Below are 12836 nucleotides of genomic sequence, written 5' to 3'. Positions count from 1 at the left end.
ATGTCCGTAGTAGGTTAGAATTTGCTAGCGCCGTTTGGAATCCATTTTACAAAATTCACAGTGATAAAATAGACAAATTACAGAGAAAGTTTGTCAAAATACTACTTGGTTAAGTTCTCGTCGCGAACGTATTGATGTCTTGATCCTGAAATTATTAATAACGTCATCGATGTCGCTTCGTTAATACACTCGCTTTCTTTTAGAGTACGCCGGCGTTGTGAGCGAGTTTGTAGAAAAAAAACCCTCTTTCATATCCCCCGTAGTCATACTTCATATGCAAAAAATTGTTTTATTAGGAGTGTGCAGGCTCTACGACGAAAAATTTCTAAATATAGATATTTTCCATAAAACTCTATTTAACTTTAAACGATTATCTTTAAAATGTATTCAACAGCCTTAATAATATTTTTACATATTGTTTTTACATAACTGCAAGTTTTCTGGCACTGTTTATTAACACACCGTTCATGTTACTAACGATTCATATCGATAATTCGTGTATTTTCATATTTTAATGCTCTAGTGTTTAGGTTTACATAATTTATTAAGGAAACTGTAAGTCTACAATATTAGTAATTACAATTGTATCTAATGTAAGTAATGTAACAATACGAGACTGTTTGTTTCTAAATAAATAAAATTAAATAATACATCCTCATCCACTAATCTAAGACAAACATAAATACTGTTGTAAATAATTTACTAAAAGATCTAATGCAAGATTACATCAAACCTCAGAGCGCGCGCATTTTACTAGATTCAAAAGAATTAGAACCGCCAATACAGAAATTACATTTTATGGAAGGAAAGAATAGGACATACTATAAATAACGTTAAAGTTTATTTGACTCTAGTAAGACGCGTAGCGACTCCAAACATTTGATATGCAGTATACGTTACTGTCCCGTTCCACAGACATGTCAAAGTCGGTCGACACGAGCCAATCAACAAGCTCGAACACCGACGAAGCCAGCAAAGAGGTCGCCACGGCCACGCTCATCAACCTGGAGTCTCCCGTGTCCACCAGCGAGAACACGGCGCCCGGCGAGGACCAGCTGGACTCCATCGAGGCCAACGACCAGTGGCACACTGCGAGGATGCAGGCTTCAACTGCTAGCGCTCTGTGAGTTTTTATGTTATAAAAGATGTTGTTAGAATATGTATAAGAATTTGATAATGTTACTCTTATGATTACATTCACTTGTAGATAAACTCTTGATTAATTCTCCCGCATCAACATATTGATTGAAATTACTTTTTACCTATCCTTCATTTGAGGAAATTGCTGAACTGACTATACTGTATGAGGACTAATTTTTATGGCTCCTTCTATCGCCTATCACTAAACAGTCGCTAACGGTAAGACGCAGGTCCATCTCTTCGATATATTTTTATAACTTACTTTCTTAAATAAATTTCTTACCTCGACAGTTACATAAGCATTCCGAATTCTAAATAAAAACAATTCCAATAAAATTTACAAGCCGAAAATTAGAGTTTGTGGTGATGTTCTTACGATGTGTGTTGACAATGCACAGCACGGACATGGAGTGCAGCGTGGGGCGCGTGGCGGGGGGGTGCGGGGGGACGGAGCCGCTGGAGCTGGCGGTGGGCGCGGGGTCCGTGGTGGCGCGCGGCGGGCCCGGGCCGCACGAGGAGCTGGCCGAGGAGGCCGCGCCCTGACGCCGCGCCGCACCAGCCCGCCCGCCTGTCGCGCGCCACCAGCCCTAGTGCGGCGACCGAGCCCTGGCTGCTGCTGGGCCCCGTGAGTCACGAGTGAAGCGGTCGAGTGTCGGGATCGGATGCGCTCGAGCTTGTCGGCGGTAACCGTAGCCGCGGGTCGCATTGTGACTTGTGAAGTGCTGTAGTGAGTGGTTTGACGTCGGGCCCGAAATGATACCTTCTTGCGATGATTCAACCTCGCGGCAGTGTGTGGAAGTGAACCTTGAAGGATTTTGGGATTAAAAGCTTGGAAACGGTGATAAAAGTGGTAAAAAATATGTAATTTCATAAAGTTAATTGATTATTTCTTGTGGTGCAGGTCCACCTGTGCCTTGCACTGCCAAATGAATGTAAACGTCTATTGTTGCTCTATAAATTTGATGTAATGTTTGGCGGTGCAAGTACAGTGCGATACTAGCTAGTGCAGCAAGAATTACCCGACAAAAACTAAAATTAAGATGTTGTCAGAGGGAAAAATAAAAATGTCTTCTTATACCAACCATGTAAGGAAGAGAGAGAACTAAATTATAGCTATACTTACAAATCTAATATGGAGTGTATTGTTTGATTGATTGTACTGTCAGCAGCAATAATACGTGTTTTTACACTTGAAATATTACACACCAATGCTGCAATGTTTAGAGATGAGAAAAATTGCCAAATCAGCTTTGGGACCTAAAATAAATCTTCTTGTACATCACAATGCTGATCTCCTCAAGTGTTGTTTTATTTACATAAGATGATATGATTGACTTATATTAGTAATATTAGTTAATAAGTTGCCTTTTTAACTCTAAAACAATAGCTTCCTTCAATGAAAAAACAAGTTCTCACAATGTGTTGGAACATATCACAAATAGTATTAAGTCCCAAGGTTGGTATTTAGATTGATGATTTGCAAAGTTACGATGATGTCCACCTATTTGATGTCTTCCAAGGCCACACGGAGCATTAAGCTCTTCTAAATTTTTCCCGAATGTTAACTCTTATGTTGTAACAAATGTATAATTACATTGAGAATGTTTTTTGAACTCTTTCAAATTCAATTATAAAGCTTAATGATAACCTAACTGAGGCGAAGCGTTGCGTAGGTACGTACATATGTTCATACTTATATATGATACCAATAAAGCTTTAAGGCTTCAACTGATACGGACATTTAGGTGTCACTAAAGTATTTAACGTCATACAAATACTGTAGTAACTAGACACTACAAATTATGACCGATGTTGGGTTTAAAATGTAATTTTTATTTTACGACTGGCAGCTTTCTGCTCGAATTATTGTTCTATCTTTGTAAAATGGATTACATCTCAGTAGTACAAATTTTATTAATTAGTCACCTTAATAGCTTTACACGAATTATTTTATTCTGCGATTATTATTTGTAACGCTTAAATATATTTGTTTATTTTTATATCTATGTTGTGTTATATTTTAGTTTCATTTAAATTTATAGGTTTTATATGATGACAAATTTAAGTGTTTAGCTTATGTTTGTATTGGACTAGGTTTTAACTCTATGGTCATTAGACTAAGAGCTGGGCTAAAAACGGAAAACTATTTCTGAATTTAAAATAGGGGTTCAAATCTGAAAATCCAGTCATAATTTGACCAAGATTGGTACAGTTCTTGGTCTAAACATACTGTAGTGACAATGTATTATTGCACAAAATTGAAACATGGTATCATCTCGTTTCGATCTTAACTTTGATAGACTCTAGACTATGCAATATTAGATATGTGTCTAAATACTGTTATAAACTAAAGGTCTTAGCCATATTCACCCTTAACATTCTCCTCTTTATAAGGCTATTACTATTGATACCTAAGTCATAGTGATTATTTAGAAGGTTTACCTTACCTTTAGGAATTCCACTTACAAGTGTTAGGCTTTCGCAATGAAAAAGCTTAGAACACTCGATCTCGCTGCAACTTGAACTCCTTGACTACTAAATAAGTTCCGACACCCTAGTAATAGTTTAATTGAAATAGATTTAGATGTTTGTCGAAGTATCTACCGAGACATACTGAACGAGGCACAGGCACTTGCGTCCAATTGTTTTAGCGGTTCTAAATAATAATATGGTAGTTCGAATCGAAGCGCAGATCTTAGATGTCGTGTCGTATAATAAGGATGCTTCGTGTTAAATTTGTTTGTGGCCTTATTGTAAGTGGCGCCCGCTGGGGGCTACAGGGCTGTCGTTCCCTCCTTTTATTGAGCGTATTGCCGCGTGTACTCTAGAATAAATGTGGTCTCTAATTATATACAGTTGTAGATCACCTATGAGAAGAACCATGTAAAATGACTCTAAGTCACCTAACATATAAATTACATACAGTTGAGTGCGACATGGGATGTTTTAGAGTAAGTAATAGTGTAGGAAGCAACTGAGTAGTAAAACTACCGTTAACAAGGGTGAATAGGAATGGTAGGGTGAATATATAGGAATAACAACCGGGAATGACATTTACCTCATAATTAGCTCCATGCATGAATTTATTTTTATTTTTGGATTCATAATTTATATCGTTGGAACACCGGAAATGATAAAAATACTTTTGTAAACCTTAACATTATTTTATTAAAAAAATATTTAAAATGTTGATAATTTTTGAGCGGTTGAAACGCTCATAATTTTTGACGCGAATTCGACAGAGCGTGATGACGTCACACGTTGGGCGGTCCAACTGACGTTTGCTACTAATAACACTAATCTGTCGAACGCGTGACGTCACGTGGCGTTTCGGGCGTTTCGCTCACTAGCTTTTCGCGGGCAAATTTTTGTACTTTTTATTTATAATTTTAAGTAATTAAATGGTAATTTAAAAACGGAAATGCATTTGTAACATGATATAACGGTAACAAAGATCCGAATAAAACATATTTCGTTCAAATATAAACTTCATGCATGAGGCTAATTTCCTACAAACTACCCGCATAAACTGAATTACAAAACGATTAAAAATAATAGATTTTGCATGATACAATTTGTGTGGGGTTGATACATTTACGGTTTTTATCCTTATTCACCCCGTCATTCCTATTCACCCTGGTTAATGTTCCTAAAATACCACAAGTGTGAGGAGTCTTCTTAGACGCTTCATAGTCTGAAGTCTGTGTCACATATACACATATTGGTTTGGCTACGATATGCTCGGTAAGAAAGGGAAATGACAGCCTGTGTCTCTGGCCCGGGGTGCCTGGTGGGCTGGTCGCTGGGCCGGAGACAACCATCGGCTATAGCCGACTGCTGTGATAGTATGTGCTGTGCTCTCCTCGGTCCCTCGCGCTGTTCAACTAATACAGCACTTCACTTGAGTATTCAATGTAAATTTCGTATTATAATTTTAGGTCTAATATCGCCAGTGGGGCAACTCCTCCTTTCGGGCATTCTCCAAAGCTCCGTTCGGCTCAGCATCGCTCCGAGCCATTATTAGGGTTGGCACAACTTGACGTCCCTTTGCGTGCACGACCACAGATAAGATAATGATTTGAATTTTGACAACCCTAAATAGCCGAAAGGGATAGTGCCATACATTAGAAAGGGACAGCGTGATTCGTCCCTGAATCGCTGTTAATCTCATTTTAATCGGCAATGTTAAGCTACTTGCAAGTACGTTTTGTATTAGTTGAACTTATCGCATATTCGGCTCCAGAAAGCAAGATACGAAAAATCTCGGATTGTTAACTTTGTTTTACTGGACTTTGGAACGCGCACTGTATGTGAGAGTACTGAAACATAGACATAGAGTGCGCCGAAGTCTCCCCTGCGAACCAAACTGCCGTATGGCGTTGGTTACATGTGATCATTGTTGTTAAACCCACGTTGACGAGTTTCATGTATTAGGAGGTAAAGTATTTTAATCACATTGTTTTTGTACATAGTCGTTCATGAGGTATCATTATTATTGGATCGAAATCGAGCGGTTTAAATAGAGTTAAGTTAGAGTTGGTAACAGCCAAATCGTGTTTTGTTTGTGCTGGACACAAATGAATAATTAACAGGGAGGGTTCACGGGTTGGCCGGGCGATGGCAGGTCACAGTTCTTTCGTTGCGTCATCGTCGCGTGGAATGTTTTCGGGAACGTTTTGCGACTGCAATTGCATAATAAATCTTATCGTGTGATCGCTTTATGGACTATTTTGTAGTGACCAATTTTATCGTTAGAGAATAATACAAATGTAAAATTGACAATTTTAAATGTAATTTTTATATACAATAAATAGAAGTTTTTGTACAAATTGTGTTTTATTTACTTTAATAGATCATAAACAAAACAAATTGTTACAGCCATCAAGTGCTTTAAAAAAATAATTTGTACTGATTCAGTATCTCAAATTCATTAAAAGTATTCAAACAGGAAATCAATCATAAAGTAACTTTATTTACATTTGTACACTATATTTATACCCTAAAACTAAACTTAACTTAACCATTAATTGTACGAGAGGGCACTAAACGCATTGACAGCTTGCTGATGTTGTGCGTCGAAGTATTGTTTGCATTCTGAGAGATCGTTGGACGCGAACGCACAGTCTGTGTAATTCCACGTCTGCACCTCCGCGCTGTTCTGCGTGCAATCCTCCCCATACCTGTAGTACCGCTGGTCTTGCATGTCCATGACAGGGGAGGTTCTCGTGCTTTCTGTAGGGTAATATTGCGCGTCTTCAGGGTAGTAGGCTTGGGGAGGATATGTTTGTTCGCAATAATCGGTCTGTTGGTAGCCGAATAGTTCCGGCGAGGGTGTTTCGCTAGATTCTGAACCACCGGCCGCTCGTTGCCATTCGAGCCAGTAGGCGTCTTCGGGCCTGGAGTTTTCATTGTTTAGTTCCGCAAACGTTGGTGGGGAGCCTAGCGTGTTTTCTTCCATGGGGAAGTCCATTCGGATGGGGTGATCTAGCTGGAAGATTTCTTCGGGGTGGAAGATGTCGTCAGCCGGTAGGGCTGTCGGGTCGTAGGGCTGCGGAAAGGGCGCGGGCGGCGCGGGAGGCACGTAGTTGGTGTAGTGGGGCTCCGCTGGCGACCAGGCGTTGGGGGCGTACATCTCTGGTGTCGATTCTGTCCGCCACCGGCATGAGCACTCGAACGGGCCGCAAGTGCATGCTAGTGCTGTAAAGAAACGCAAACTTTAGTAAACTCTTGTACTTAGGACATTTATCTGAAAAGTGCATGTTTCTTATAAAGTGAGAGAAAGAGTGTAGTTTTGGGAGTGGCTGAATTTTATTTTGTAACAAGAATGGGAATGGGGCTTCTTGTAAAAATGGAGCTCAATTACGGTTTAATCAGTCAGTTTAATAATGTTGACAGTTAATAAAATTATACCAAAGCTGTAGGTATACTTACTTCTTTGGTTGTCAGGAATGAGCGGCGGTGGTTGCGGAGGAGGATTGCTAACTTTCTGTATCATTTGTTTATCAGGCTTCATCGTCAGTATTTTATCAGAGATTGCCGTCTCTCTCGCCAGGAGTAACGCTAGTCCTCTCACTCTCCTGCCTGCTCCTAGTGACCTCCTGACTTCGCTGGCCCCCTTGGCCTCGGGCCGTGGATGGTCGTGCGCTCCCTTCGCTTGGAAGAAGATGGCGTGCTCTGTGTGCCTCCAGAAGTGGGTGACGGGGTAGCCGCAGTGACCGCGGCAGGGTTGCACTTCTAGTCGGCCGCCGTTGCATAGTCTGTTTGGGCATGGTTTACCTATTGACAAAGAAAAAATATGATTAATTATTTGAACAAACTTTGGATGTATGATGGCATTAAAAATGATAAATCTTTATTAGATCTTCGTTTTCTCGATTAATTAATATAATTAACTATTATTGCAACTATTATTGTAATCCGTAAATACGCTACTAAGGAAATATTGAATAGGTACTACAAAATATTGTACCTTGTTGTTTTTTCCGCGCCTTGTCACATATCGCAGGCCTGAGATGCACCCTCGATCCATCTGGCAGTCGACACCTCGCCGAGCAAACCAAAACACCGAGACAGCTTTTCTTCAGTATATGCACGTTGTGGTTATTCGTGTTCCTCATAGCCCAGCCGCTCGCGTGGCGACGGGCCTCCTCGCAGCCGGGCGGGTAGACGCGGCGCACGTGGCCGTCGCACCACTCGCTGAAGCCATCAAACGAGGACACGCGGGGCACGACAGCGTCGTTGATGTCCCACTCGGTGGTTGCTCCGTCTGACATCTCCGATCGGCCGCTGGAAATATCATCCGGTTGTAGGAAAGTTTTCAAAGTGTCCTTAAATTAAAATACCTACTACAGTAAGTTTGCACACGCTTTAATTAATAGGTGTACCTAATTAGGTACCTACATAGGTTATTGCCTATAACTGAACAACTTTGTTTTTGCGACTCGGCAAATATTATTACCTAAGTACTGATATGGTCCCCGGTTTTTATTACTTAGATAGTTTTATTAGGCACTTAAAGTGTACCTAACTATAGCTATTCTTACCACACACCTAACCATGAAATTAGTTCAATACTTAGACCCTAGAATACTTATTTGAGTCTAGACTGGACTGGACCCAAATCAGATTAAAATCGTATTAATAGCTCTTAACCCTACCTAATTTCTATCTATCTAAGTATATTCTATAATTCACACCTCACAAAAATATTCCGATAATCCCTGCTTTGAATAATACTCCATGTTGCTATAAAATACATAATATCCTTTAACATGCATCAGGACTATTTGTTTAGATTTCCTTCAAGTCTCTGTTCAAATCGCAGGGAAAGCTCCCCTCGGCGAATGCTATTGAGGCAATTGCTGTAACGTCGTCTGAAGGGGTCCTTAATTGGCTCAACAACTTCGTATGATTCCAAGTCTGATATAAGGTAAATAGACATGATTCAACACTAATACGCGCAAGAAAGGCTAGGGAGGGAAATCGCAGACGCTTTGCTTGATTATCTTTTACATTATTTAAGGGCACTTATTTAAAAAAAATGCCACGTCAAAATACTAAATTAAAAGCCTGGACGATTCTGACTCATCTAAATCAAGTTTCACTTGACGAAGCCTGCGTTAAAAAAAACAAATTTTGTTATTTGAAAACATGACAATACCTACAATTAGATATTTGAGTATAAAAAAATATGACTTGATAAAAATGCTAGCGTTAAACACATTAGAAAAACGAGTGCCCAAAAATTATAATAACATCTTTGAATGTGCGTGTAGGATTTCTTCAGGTTAAATACTATTTAGGTATTACTAGTACACTAGTACCATGGTGAATAAACGTTTCGGTGAAATCAAGAAAAACAACTAATTGCCTGCTCGAACTGGTTATACCTATAGGTGTTTAATGCAATATGTACTATAAACTAAATGTAAATGCATCCTTAATTTCTCTTTGTAAATTGATCTACAGCATTTTATAAAAAAATCTTGTTTATTACAGAATAAACACAGTGGGTGCTCCCGGGTCTCAATAAGTTCAATTAGGACCAATTGACGGCCCCGGCACCTTCCACAACCCACCCTACTGTGACTGCATGTTACGGTCAACTGTAGGTAAGTACAGTCACACGCTGCACAATATTGTGACTGTCGTTGCTTGACATTCAACCCTATTGCCTCGGTAATAAGGGTGACGGGTGGTAACTCAAGCTACCAAAAGCATGTCAGTCGATAAAGTAATGAGATACCAATTAAAAATGTCACACAAATTGTGAAAAAATAAGAACTATAAATAGGATAAATATAGGTAAGTTTTGCTGCTTCTAACCCTTAATTTCTTGAATACACAGGATTTTTTTATTTATCTTTACCTATATTCTAGGACTCAAGTTTTTTACTTTAAAGATATCTAGTTTATTTTTCAAGTAGGCAAATTACAATGCGCTTATGAACGTCAAATAAAGCTATAGCAGCTTTATCTGATTAGTCAGCATTTTGAACCCAATTAATATCTACAAGACGGTAAAATGATTACCTACTCTCCTTAACCCTTTTCATTTGCGTGATCAAAAATTTTTTTGCCGTTCATGCCGTTTTTTATTACTCGTAGACCCGATTTTGTCCCTTTCCAGACTCGATTTTATAATCAAGTAGGTTCGTAGTCCAGTAGTTTCGCTGATGTTGTAGGTATACGTATAATATAAGTATTCTTCAAATTTGTAGAGCTCCACTACTTAAGTACCTACATAAAACTTCAGCCTAAGGGCCGAAAACGGGGTTGAAAGTTTTTAACTGGGTATAAAAATTATTAAATTAAATTAAATTTAAAATTCGGTACCTATCTGCGATGTCTAGTTACTTATTTGATTCGTTTCATTAGGGTACCTAGCCTAATGTAACGAATCAAATAAGTAACTAAACTTTTAAGGTATTATATATGTGTGACAAAGTGCCAAGAATATGTATGTTACACGAAGTCTTTGCCCATACATTAAGATAGAGTGTACATATTTTTGGGACGTGTCTATATTTAATACCATCAAGTCGGTAAGGTACCTAACCATGCGACTCATGCGAGGTTCTAGATTTGTGATTTTTTGGCTAAGAAACCATATAATTAAATTTTGGTCGTACAGAAACAGAAAAATAAAAGCTACCTTTTGCTCCAAAGAACCTTATGGAGGGAAAGTGCCTTAATACCTTAACCCATTACCGCCCATTGTACCCACTTGGGTACACCTGGGTTAAAGAGTTAGATTAGATTTTCTACTGTAACTCTACCTAGCAGCATTAAAAAAATTGTGGGTTCCAAAAAGTGGATGTGGGCGGTAATGGGTTAAGTTAGCTCATTTTACTTAAAGGAAACATTTTTTTATTTTAAAAAAGAAACAAAACTGCATTCAGTTTTTTTTTTCAATTTCGCTTGTCTAAAAATATTCCTGTACTAAATATTCGATTTCATGGATATTTTTCACGACAGTGTAAGATCTAATGTTTCTTGGAGAAATGTTATCATTAACATTAACTATATCGACTAGTAGAATAAAATAGTGTTTATTTTTTGGAATTTTTAGTCACTTCGATTCCCGGGCGAGACAAGCGAATTAAAAAAATCTTTAAATGCACTTTTTTATTTTTTTTTAAATAAAATTTTGTTTCCTTTAAGTAAAATGAGCTAACTTAAGGTTTTAAGACACTTTCCCTCCAGGGCCCATATTTTTTTCCACACTATATATAGGTAGTGGTGGAATAGGTATCTGACCTGTTCCAAAAAGTCCGTACCTTGAATCCTGAACAAAGCGAAGGGTTCTACAATTGAAACTCGAGCGTAGCGAAAAATAGGATCCTGAGCGTACTGAAGGATTCAAGTGTCAACGCCCTAGGTGGAAATAATTTTGCTACCACGTGACACATACTGCTTTTCACATCATCTATGAGGAAAATATTAGGTATGTTCCAAAATATTATTTTAGCTAAAAAAATATTTTTTCAGAAAATAAATAAAATCGTGTCCTAGAACAAAAAACTGTCACATTGATTCCCTCCTAGCAGCGAAGAAAAGTGCCACTTTGATCCCTCCTAGCAGGGAAGAAAAAGCCCTATTTCGAATGGGTCATGTGAAAAGGAAAATTCTATACAAAATATAGACCTAAAAATCTATTGGTGGTGGTACAATTTCTTATCGGATAATTTTCTAATAAGTTCTCATGGTAGGTACCTATGCCCCACAAATTTTGTAAAATTTGTAGAGATAGGCCATTAAGTACCTAATAACCTACCTAGTTAGCTATTATTCTGATACTACTCTAGTGCAGTACATACTCGTAGGTAGATATGGTTCCTATTTTTTTTTAAACCCTACATGAAAAACCTAATCGATTCTGAACAAAATTAAATGGTTTTTAAGTAAGTGTGAACAAATGGTGTTAGGGTAGGCGTATAAAATATGTAGGTACAAATTGTGACTGATCGAAACTTATCTATACTTCATTAATAATAGTGCAGTTATATTATAAAAAATAATAAAAGGTACTTACAGAATCACCATCTCCGTAGGGCAATCAAAACCACTATTCACAATTGTCCTTTTCCAACCGTAATCTTGACACGTACACTCACAACACTGAAGTTTGTATAGCTTATCAATATTTTGAACGCATTTGTTTATCAACCTACACACACCTTGAAAGCTTGCAGCTCACTAAACACGATTCAGAAAAATAAACAGAGGGTTGCTTCACCCCACCACCGACCGACGACTGGCAAGCCAACCGACCAATCACGAAGCCCTATTAATTTAACGCCGCCTACTGGCCAATCACAACGCTCCGCGGTCGCCAATAGCGTAGTGTGGACTTTAACGTGTTTATTTTTCAGGAAAAAAAAGTTTGGGAAATTTCAGCCATGCAATGTTATGTGGAATGAATGTTTATTGGATTCGGGGAAGGCCGAGAATGAGAGCCTTACCTAGTTGGGTGTCTGAAGTAAACATGAATTTTAAGGATACGAGTATTGAATTTGTTATTTATGATGTATTTGTAGTTTCAGGTTTAATTTTTGTTATTGTAACCTATTTTTATAATTGGTGTTTTCAGTTCTTCCTACTACATCTTGCATTAAGCGACTTTACCTATTAAGGATCGAAATTAATTTTAGTTACCTACATCTTAATGTAACGAGACCTAAAACCTCTTGGTTACGGGGCATCCGAAGCTTTGGGGAGTTTTTGTTTTCGTTTCTTCTATTGATGAGTAGGTACTTTCCCTTCCACGGAAAACAAGCTCCTAAGAAGAGAAGCTAGGTATTAGAGGCCTTGGAATTTTGAAAAAGATAGGTAGGTAGGTAGAAAAATAATAAAATATATTTAATTTATTTTATTATTTTTCTTTTTATTTGGTAGATCCTACCCATCAAAAGGGTAAACTATGTTAAATTTTACTTACGTCTTAAGAAATAATATGATGACCGTCAAGTTAAGTTAAAAATGTATTAGTCTTGTAATAGGTCCCTCATAAACATTACAACATTTTATTTCGAAGTTCGAACCTTTAACATTTTAATAAGGCTATAATTATCCTTAGCTATAATATACTTTCATTTTATGCATAGGTAAGCACCAGCGAGCGAGATGCAGTGAAATTATTATCATATTAAATGAGTAACCGTTTAGGAATTACATAATACAGATCCTTCTGCTTA

General features: G+C 38.0%; 2 protein-coding genes across 2 annotated transcripts in view; one reads left to right on the top strand and one right to left on the bottom strand.

The window, feature by feature from the left end:
* LOC134741025 (RB1-inducible coiled-coil protein 1) overlaps window positions 1-5969 on the top strand; it is a 36103-nt gene extending 30134 nt beyond the window's left edge. Inside the window, exons 22-23 of the mRNA XM_063673754.1 lie at window positions 916-1123; window positions 1539-5969. Coding sequence (XP_063529824.1) covers window positions 916-1123; window positions 1539-1683 — 353 coding nt within the window. The 3' untranslated portion in view covers window positions 1684-5969. The remainder of the gene's footprint in view (window positions 1-915; window positions 1124-1538) is intronic.
* Window positions 5970-6034: 65 nt separating this feature from the next.
* LOC134740990 (transcription factor glial cells missing 2-like) lies at window positions 6035-12090 on the bottom strand. Its single transcript, XM_063673706.1, has 4 exons — window positions 11675-12090; window positions 7610-7926; window positions 7072-7416; window positions 6035-6837 (listed from the first exon to the last, which is right to left on the bottom strand). The coding sequence occupies exons 1-4, from the start codon at window positions 11683-11685 to the stop codon at window positions 6164-6166; spliced, it is 1347 nt and encodes a 448-aa protein (XP_063529776.1). The 5' UTR covers window positions 11686-12090; the 3' UTR covers window positions 6035-6163.
* Window positions 12091-12836: the final 746 nt, after the last annotated feature.

Source organism: Cydia strobilella, chromosome 4 (genome assembly GCF_947568885.1).
Source record: "Cydia strobilella chromosome 4, ilCydStro3.1, whole genome shotgun sequence".
In the NCBI taxonomy this organism is placed as follows: domain Eukaryota; kingdom Metazoa; phylum Arthropoda; class Insecta; order Lepidoptera; family Tortricidae; genus Cydia; species Cydia strobilella.
The sequence above is the reverse complement of the archived record's forward strand: the minus strand, read 5'-3'. Positions and strand labels throughout refer to the sequence as shown.

What these genes read in the sequence shown, in the direction of transcription:
- LOC134740990 (XM_063673706.1), bottom strand. An exon ending in GGCGCGGAAAAAACAACAAG is followed by an intron (nt 7,417 to 7,609) that starts GTACAATATTTT and finishes CTTTGTCAATAG; the next exon opens with GTAAACCATGCCCAAACAGA. An exon ending in CATTCCTGACAACCAAAGAA is followed by an intron (nt 6,838 to 7,071) that starts GTAAGTATACCT and finishes GTTTCTTTACAG; the next exon opens with CACTAGCATGCACTTGCGGC.